This window comes from Excalfactoria chinensis, chromosome 2 (genome assembly GCF_039878825.1).
Source record: "Excalfactoria chinensis isolate bCotChi1 chromosome 2, bCotChi1.hap2, whole genome shotgun sequence".
Taxonomy (NCBI): domain Eukaryota; kingdom Metazoa; phylum Chordata; class Aves; order Galliformes; family Phasianidae; genus Excalfactoria; species Excalfactoria chinensis.
The window spans coordinates 18,699,329-18,709,157 of NC_092826.1; the positions used below are offsets into that span (position 1 = coordinate 18,699,329).

Consider the following 9,829-nt stretch of genomic DNA (forward strand, 5'->3'; position numbering starts at 1 on the left):
TCACGTTGACACAACCAGCTCCATCAGCACCCATGGGTGCATCCTATAACATCCTACAGATTAAAGTATGTCCAGTTTGTTGAAGTGTTCTCTCATGTGGTCATCGTCCACAGAGACAGAGTAATCTTTGCCCCATACTTGATATTTTTCACTTTTTCAGGTGGAGAACAGCTTCTGACATTTGCTACTGGAAAGTTTTAAGTATTTATTCATTCAGACAATGGATGGAAGCATATATCCAGCCTTATCCAAAGTTGGTCTCGTTCACACCATGTTGTCATTTAATGCAGCCTTGTCTTTCTTCCTCATGGTTTCTCTTGCCCTAAGTATTGGGAACCAAAAATTGACCTGAAAATAAAGAAATATGATTCTTAGGTCATAGTATTTCTGAGTTACACTTCACTCAGATGCTGTGGTCAGTACTGAAAGCTATTAAAAACAAATAAAAGAAAAAATATGGCCACATCTGCATCAATATGTAAGTATGTGCCTTCAATATATTCATGTGTATTTTTTCCATTTGTACACATATATGAATAGATATGGAATCAATGTTTTTACAATTGAAAATTTCTATTTCCTAATGGTATTTGCAGTTCCAACACCACTGTGCTTTTTAAACAGAAATATATTACCTTCTGTTTTCCTACATAACAACATGTTTTGCAGCATTAAGGGTCTGCTCACAAATGCCTGATATTTGCTATCTGCACTGCAGAAATACTCTTTGTACTGGAGGTGCTTATCAGACCTTTGTGAAAACAAGTTTCTCCTCAAGTTGAACTCGATGGTCTCTTGAGGTCCTTTCTACAGTTCTGCTGTTCTGTGATTCTGTTAGAGCTCTTAGTCTGTCCAGCAGGTACTGGTTGGGGTGCATCCATTATGTGTCTAATGCGTGTGAACTGAAGGGCAGAACACCACGGTTTTGTAATCTAATCTTACCAACAGGCAGGTTGTCTCCAGCCCTTGTGTAGGCAAGCACTGGGGAAAGTCTATTAGCACATACTTGAAATTAAGAAGTGTTTAAGTATTTCCTGGATAGGAATCTGCCTACACTGCTGAGAGAGCGAGATTTTTTCCACTGTGCTGACAGCTTACCGTTCTAGCAAACGCATTCTTGACAGCTTTCTGTTGTGTCTTTGTTCTTTTCTTGAGTAATTTTGCATGTAAATAATGTATCCTCTTCATCTCCACCTCAGGATAAAATGAATTTGACACAAGTATTTTGAGCTGGGTCAGGAGGCCAGAGGATAACCCGAAAATAATTAAGAAGAAGATGATTATTCCAAGCTGGAGCCATGTCATGGAGAGGTGGAGTTCTGGCTGAGGGATGCAGTTACTCTTAAACAAAGAGATCTTCAAAAGATCATTCTTTGCAATATGCTTATTCATGACAATGATAGGACTATTCTTCTGCACAAGAAAAAAAGGGGAAAAGAGAGTTAGTGATAGTACTGGTAGTACTTTCTTAATGCTTCTCCTATTGGATATTCCCATTTCCTAAGGTCCATTAATTGTCTAATCCATCCAGTGCCTATGAATAACAATATATTTATTAGCTATTTGAAAAATATTTCAAACTGCATTTTCTCCATTTCTCCTGGGGCATCGTCCTACAATTACATTCTCAGTAGCTCTGCCAGAAAAAAAATGTTTAGCTGCTCTGGCTGCAGTGGTTTAATTTATTCCCACCCCCACGAATCTGCTCAGGTCCTCCATTGGGGAGACATTCTTTGTGAGTAATACCATGGAGCAGAGCATGCCCATCCCTTTGGCTGTGGCTCAGTATTTGATGAGCAGTGCTTCTGCATCCACCTATATACGTAGCTGTAATGGCAATGGCCCTCTTTCAAACAGACGTATGAATTACAGTGCCACAAAGGAACTGTCAGCTTGTTGGCTGTGCTTCTTCTCCTGCAACTGCTGAAAATGAAGGGAAATTTTTCAACACTAAGTTAAAATGAGAAATATAAAGTACAGATAAGTAAGTACTTACTTGCTGAGAGAGTCTGAGTTGAATCTCCAGATCTGGTAATTCTTGGAGATGTTTATTCACATAAATAATTAGCCAATAAAACAAATAATCTACTGCAGCAAACAGAAGCCAGACGCAAAGATGAATAACTACAGGGAGAAAAAAATGCTGCATCTGCTTTCTCTCCTTCCTTGTGAAGCTGAAGGATGGGATTGTCACGTAATTCTTTCTTTCCTTTTTGTTAAGTGGCAGAAGGCACGGCCTTTGCTGTTGCTTTTGATGCTCATCAAATGTGATGAACCGTTTTGTGATATAAGTATTCTTAAACTTGGCGTTATGAGAGCCCACAAAACGTTTGATAAATAGCACAGTTCCAAAACAAACTAAAAGAATCCCCACTATAGGCAATACTTTCTGGCCTATACAGGGCAATATATTCAGCATAAAAGATATCTGGTTAGCAACTCTCTGGATTTCTTGTTTTGTGTCATTCAGCTCTTGTTTGAGTGTGTCATCCGAAATTGAGTAAGACGGTGTAAACTCATGCTTTATTGCCACAGCAAGTAGGTCGGTAGGAAGATTGGCCATCTCGTAAATCCATTTTACAGCCTCAATGTAATATTTTATCAAGTCAAATTTCTCATACTCTAAGTGGCAGGTTATGCTGTCTGTCAGAACTTTTAGGTTGTGGAAAATGCTTTGGATGTTGCCAGCTACCACAACACCTGTACCAGCAGTAAGGAGAGCTTTCCTTCCCTCCCGCAGCCCACAGGAGAGAAGGAATAAGGCGCTGAAGCAGCGCAGGTGCTTGGAGAAGCAGAGAGCGATGGAGAGTGAGACCCAGATGAGGCCACAAAGCAGCAAGAGACCCGTGGACTGCTGCTTCAGGGAGACGTGGATGCTAAGGAAGAGGAGAACACTTAAGAGGAAGCCAACTGCAGAGCAAATGGCAAAAAGCTGCATCAGGTACTTCCAGTCAGGCCTCCTTTCTGATGCAAACACACCCCAGGCATTCTGGGCTGCCAAGGCAAATAGTCCCATTTTCTTCTGATAGCTGCTGACACTGAAGAAGCTCAGACTAAGGAGAAAGGAAAACAAAAATGCTGTTAGATACAGGGTCACAGTACTGACAACAAGGCGTATTTGACAGCTTCACATCACGAAAAATATCTGACTCACATGGCAGTTGAACTGCCTCACTGAGAACCAAATCTGAGTCTCAGTATAGATCGAATCATAGAATCATAGAACTGTTTGAGTTGGAAGGGAGCCGTAAAGATCATCTAGTCCAACTCGCCTGCAGTGAGCAGGGACACCTACAGCTGGAGCAGGATGCACAGAGCCCTGTCCAGCCTGACCTTGAATGTCTCTGGGGATGGGCATCTACCTCCTCTCTGGGCAACATGTTCCCAGAGTATGCACATGTGTAGGGGATGATTATGGGGAGCGGTGAGATGGGGAGAAGAGAGACATGGAGCCATGAGATGGGGAATAGTGAGATAAGGAAGGAGGATGGAGGTCTTCTCCTTCAGCTGGAGGTAGGTCAGTACAGACTGAGTCTCAGAGGCATCATTACTTCACTGGGTCTCTCCTGGGACAGCATATTGGCCCACATATCTAGTTAACTCTAATTGCTCATTGTTTTCACCTTCTCTGCCTACAGCATGCCTGCACTAGAAATTAATTCAATCTGATGGGAGACTGTATTTGCTCCACGTTCACATCTTTCCTTCTTCTTTCGTAATACATTTTTAGTGCATTTTTTTTTTCTAATTTATATGCTTATTAGCCTTTTAACATACTAGAACAAATAAGATACTAATTAAATAAAATAAACTGTTGCAATTTTACCCTGCAATAAGGAACAGTTGCCTTCACAAATACATCCTGAAGATATTACTTTGTCTTTTGTTTAGCTTGAACACAGCAGGTAGCCAGGAACCAAACAATTATTTTATAGACATGCTGTATTTTTCTGGCATTTGACTTTATGAATTCTGCGAGCATTTACTGTGCCATTTTCCCCTTCCTGTCCTTATTACTGTTTACTGGTTTTGTTTTTCTGTTGCCGTTGGCTGTGAATGCAACAGGAGCAGAGGGTGAGCAGAGCAGGCAGATCCTCCCTAGTGCTGAAGGATACCTTGAGAGATGCCGAAGACTCTGGGTGCTTCCCAACTCCAGCAAGGGTGGGAGATGGGCAGCAACAGAGCGGGCTCAGTCCTTGGCACCAGGCTTGGGAAGGCCGCTTCCCTCCAGAGCCTCTACTGTAAGTAACAGCACATAGTAGCTCTTTCACAGGAAAGAAATTAGTGACTGTCCAGGAAGTGTCCAGCAGATGTAGGTGGCAGTCCCCATGTATTTGGGGAAGAGGTGCAAGCAATGTGGGGAGGAGAGGCAGCACACAGCAAACGGGACTCCGGGTTTTCAGGATCCTTAAGCACTGCTGCACATTCTTGTATATCAAAGAGAGGTAACCTTGGGCAGTGAACAGATCTGAAGTTTGGTTCTTGATTTTAGAAGTCATAAAAAATCAACTGCAAAATCTTTTTGCATGTCTGTAACGTTATGCAAAGTTACTGAGAAAATCACATATTTTGAGTTCTCTTTTGCAGCACTGCTGTTCTCAATCATAGTCTCGTGTGTTTGTATGTATGGTTGTCGTTTATTCTTGTCAGTGTTCAGAAGCATATGGTAAATAGGCTTTAGGTAAATGGCATAGGAGCCACTGGTTTTTGGAGCCTGTGGCAAGTACTCAGGTGTCTGCCTGATGACTGGAGGTGTGAAAACTTGCAAGCATTCCTGACTCCTGCAGAGCCTGTCCCTGATCTCAGTAGTGCCAGGGCAGAACCCTGGCTCAGCACCTCAGCTGGGTACTCTATTTCCCCCACAGGACATTGGCAATAGAAGTAAATATTGAGCACAGGAGAAGCACACAAAGGATGAAAAATGGAGGTCTAAAAAATTATGGAGGCCAAAAATTCTTGTATCAGTAAGTGCTTAAACAGCTGTGAGTGCTTCAGAAGGGGAAATAACCCTCTGGCTCAGAGTTAGAAATAAATCAGTGAGTTGCGTGGCTCAGTGATAAGTCCGTGCTCAAAGGAAGAGAAACCCTGAGAACTTTCTGGACTGCTTTCTTTTGAAAACATAAACCACAAAATCTCACCTAAAGCTGCTGGCTGCAGATAGAGATTCTAGCAGGAGAGTGACAGGAACAAAACCTTCATTTCAATCGCAGTCTGAAGCAAAGCATTTATTTCTTCTATCCTATAGCACGCATCGATGTGGCAGCTGCTACCTTTATTAACGTAGCATAAGGAAAGAATGTGCCTTGAAAAGTAGTTTCTTGCTGTTAAGAGCCAAAGTCTTTCCACCATAGTTTTCTTGTGGCATACACCACAGAGGGGACCTCAAAACTGCCTTTGAACCTGAGTTTCTTGCAGAACCCAAAGGGAACCCCTCTATGTCTTAGTTTCGCTTGCTGGAAAGTGCTTACTCAGGTCTGGAAGTATGATGTTCATCCACCATATGGCATGCTGGCAGGAGTAATTATAAGAACAGATTCTTTCCAACAAGGAGTTTGGTCCATGGTTCTTTAGGCTTGTAATATACTGAGATTAATGCAATATAGTTAAGAGGTATTTAAGTTCCTGCTTATGATATTTCAGATATTGCCTACAGATTTTAAGTAAGTAGAAAACTAAGTGCATAGCGTCGAGTATCCCTAGAAAATGTTTTTCCAGCTCATCCACAAGCTTTCAGCTAAAGCAGGGTCAGTGTTATATAGTGCCTGTTCACACCATGTATGATTTGTTTGGTCATCTTCACTGCTGATTTGACCCTGCCCCAGCCCCTTACTCTGCTGAGCAACCAGAGCCCAATTTACAATATATGGATTAGCACCAGGTCTGTCTGAGTTAGATCTGCACCAGTACAGGAAGTACTGCTTTGCTAAGTAAGGTTTGTCCCTGCTGACTGTCTTCATTTATACCTTATTCCAACCACCCAAAATATTTCATGAGAGCTATTAAATTGCCAAGTCCCATTCTTTTTCTCACTATACACTTCTAGGAAACAGTAGCTTCTCTCATTATATTAAGCAAGGAGTTTGCATGGGTGAGTCACTCATACGTTGGAAATGTAGGTCTGGTTGTAATTCCTAAGCAAGCAACAGCCTGGGTAGATACAGTTTCACAAATACTCCCTGCAAATATGAGGAGCACCCATGTAACTGTAGCAATCATCAGAGCAAATGGCAGAACAGACCCCTGGAAACAGTGAAGGTGAGGCTGGACAGGGCTCTGAGCAAACTGATGTAGCTGTAGGTGTCCCTGTTCACTGCAGGGGAAATGGGCTAGATGACCTTTAAGGGACCCTTCCAACTCAAATAATTCTATGATTCTATGATTGGTAGTGAAGACACAGCTCTCCATAGGACAGCCTTATTTGAAAGTGCTCAGTGGGAGAGCGGCTGTGCAGCCAGCCCCTGCTCATGCTGTGCCCTGATCTCAGAGCATGAGTCACCAGAAAAGGAGAGATCAGGTGGAATGGGAGACTTAGACCTTCTTGGTGGTAAAGCGTCGGCTACACAGTGCTCTTTGCCTCATGAGTCTGATTTGGATTTCATACAGGAATTAGGAAAAAGCAGACAATAAGAACATAAAAACAAATATTTCCTTTTTTGGCAGTTTCAGCAGCCTGCTTTCCCAGCCTGGATGAGCTGGGAAATTCTCTTGCATTGAAATGTAAGAAAATTACTTCCCTTTTTTGGATACCATTAGAAAAATACAATGATAAACTACTCTTCGAAAGAGACAAAAATACAAGAGGGAATCTCACATTACTTCCCTTGGTTAATGCAGGGCATTCAGCAAAGAAATAAGTCCAATCAAAAACCCATCAAAATGGATGGAACTACCTCAGGGCTTCTTTAGTAGCCTGCCATTATTTGTGTTCCCATTCTTAGTTTCTAACTGCAGGAGGAAGGAGAGTAAATCATATTAAACACAACAGACACAGATGAGGACTGAAATACATTGGCAAATGTGTAGAGTTAGGAACTTGAAAGAATAAAAAACACAGCCACAGAATTATAATAACGTACAAAAAAAACCCCACCACCATCAAAAATAACACAAGTAAAAAATCATAACTGATCAAGATCTCTTTTCCTTCTTTTAAACACTGCACCAGGAAAATTGTGAACTCCGTGAGATATTATCGGGTCTTTAATATGCTACAAATTGGTTAAATGTGATCTAATACTAGATGACAAAACTGTAGTGTCCACATCTGAGCTACCTGTCTTAATGTCAATAAGAAGTGCAGCTTACCAGAGCCAGACTTCAGACCTGACTTAGAAGCCCATGCTTGTGTGACATGAATTGCATCCTATCCGAGCTTCTTCCCTATATTTACCTCAAAAAGACCCCAGACTGCTCAGAGACAGCTATTCAAAGTCAGGTGTATTGAATATTCTATGTTTCTCCTTTGTAAGCACAGCTACTTTTTGGCTGAGCTGAGTGCTCAGAAGAGAACACAGCACGTGTTGTGGGCAGCTGTGGAATCTGGGGTAGCTACGGAAAGAACAACAAACTTGAAGTCATACTTTCTCACAGATGCTGCTGTGGACAGTTTGGAGGACTTGACACAGCAGACCCACAGACTTCGCTTAAAGCACAGGCAGGAATGAGGCCCCAGTTTCAGAAGATAAAATGGTAGTTTGCCTATTGACAAAAAGAACTCTAGAACATAGAAAATGCCACTACCAAGGAGAGCTACACAGTCCCTTCTCCTGTACTTTACATCACTGTGTTACAGGCAGAGCCTAGGTCTACTCTGTTTATGAACCTTAGGAATAGACTGTCCAAACAGTAAGGTGAAAACAACCAACGTAAAGCAAGTTCCTTTACCTTAGAAGAGCTAACCCCCTCCATCTTTACCATCCACCATTACTTGATATTATCCTAAAGTATTACTTACAGACCTTCCTGTAAAGCGCATGAAGGATCTTCTCAGTGCCATGCTTCTTGATTTTGTTGAGGAACCAGGATGGGTGCTAACAAAAAATAACATGAGTAATTCCTTTTCCATACCCTCCCTCGATGACTCAAACATGCCACAGTTTTGAAATTGCTCTCTTTTTGACTAAGATTCATAAGGAAGTAACTTATGCACAAGAACAAATATAGTACATAATTTGCAAGTGCCAGTTTCCACCTTTTTGTTTTCAGGCAGAGTAATAGATAGCAGAAAATGAGTTCTGGTCCTAGATTTCAATGTCTTAAAATTATGTCGAATAATGCCTTATGTCTGGGACATCTCAGCTATTTTGGTGCTTCCCAATGAAACTTGCAGCAATTCAGTGCCCAAAGAACTTTAAAGCTCTAAGCAATTTTACTCTAGAAATGTTGATATAGAGACCTTTGTAAATACTGTGCCCACAAAACAAGAAGGACATGGAGCTGTTGGAGAGGGTCCAGAGGAGACCATAAAGATAAACAGAGCTGGAGCACTTCTCTGAAGACAAGTTGAGGGAGCTGGAGTTGTTCACCCTGGAGAAGGTTCCAGGGAGACCCCATTGAGACTTTCCAGTACTTGAAGAGAGATTATAAACAGGAGGGATTTTTTACAGGGTCTGAAATTGAAAGGACAAGAGTGAATGGTTTTAAAAACAAAGAGATTTAGGTTAAATGTTATGGAGGAGTTTTGCACTCAGAGGGAGGTGAAGCACTGGCACAAGCTGACCAGAGAAGCTGTGAATGCCCTATCCCTGGAAGCTTTCAAGGCCAGGTTGGATGGGGTCCTGGGCAGCTTGATCCAATGGGTGGCAACCAACCCATGGTAGGGGGTTGGAAGCAGATAGCCTTTAAGGTCCTTCCCAACACAAGCCATTCTATGATCTGGAATGATTGATTGGTATGGTATGGTGTGGTGTGGTGTGGTGTGGTGTGGTGTGATATGGTCTGGTCTGGTCTGGTGTGGTGTGGTGCAGTATGGTATGGTATGGTATGGGAACAGAACACACAGCAGTGACTTCCATTAACTCTGGATTTATTTAGTAGATAAAAATAAGATTGTATTTCTTAACACTTTCTGGAAAATCTATAAAAAGTTTGTTTTGCTTTAATTGGGCCTTTGGTAATTCTGAATTTTACTTTAAATGAATTTTTTGTATTTATTTATTAAAAAAAGGCTGTGGTTTTGTGTGTGTATTTGTGTCTAATGGAGGAAGAGTTCTTTGACATCTCTCCTCTTGAAATGAGTCACATTGCTCCTATCAGATCTTGGATGGATCCATTGAACCGGGCAGTCCTTTCCTTCAGTTTCCATCAGGGCTAATTGATAAAGGAAGAGGACTACAGACTTACTTGAAAGGAAATCAAAGGCTGATTCTACCTCTTAAAATGGATAACAACAGCAACAGTAGTAAGAGGATCCTTATCCACAATTTACTCAGTAAATGCCCATGATACCTTTCCAATAATGTCTTCTTTAGATTGTCTTTTACAGACACTTTCAGAACTGACCTGCGTTTACAGCTTCATTGTTTCTGTTTAAACTTCCAGAACCATTTTTGGAATAAAATATGCCTGGTGCTTTTATCAGAAATCTCATAGGTGGTTGGGTCTGTTGCAGAAATGTTACACACTAGACCTGAGGAATTCTAAGTTGGAGATAAACTTTCATTTATAGTCTGAATTCAAAGATCCAGGGTTGTCCATCAGGTTCAGTTCTGTCCTCAGTCTATTTGTGAACTGTAGATTCTAACTGGAAACTACAGACGTGCTGGCATGAACATTATCTATTTGCCCTTGGTTGAAATGGCCCTGCATATAATTTTACAATTAATTGGTA

The 9,829-nt window shown here is 41.5% G+C and overlaps 1 protein-coding gene across 1 annotated transcript; it reads right to left on the reverse strand.

Moving 5' to 3' along the window:
- Positions 1-264: 264 nt before the first annotated feature.
- On the reverse strand, positions 265-3,016 carry DCSTAMP (dendrocyte expressed seven transmembrane protein). The gene is made up of 3 exons (XM_072330199.1): positions 1,997-3,016; positions 1,099-1,413; positions 265-348 (listed from the first exon to the last, which is right to left on the reverse strand). The coding sequence occupies exons 1-3, from the start codon at positions 3,014-3,016 to the stop codon at positions 265-267; spliced, it is 1,419 nt and encodes a 472-aa protein (XP_072186300.1).
- Between the last annotated feature and the right edge of the window lie 6,813 nt (positions 3,017-9,829).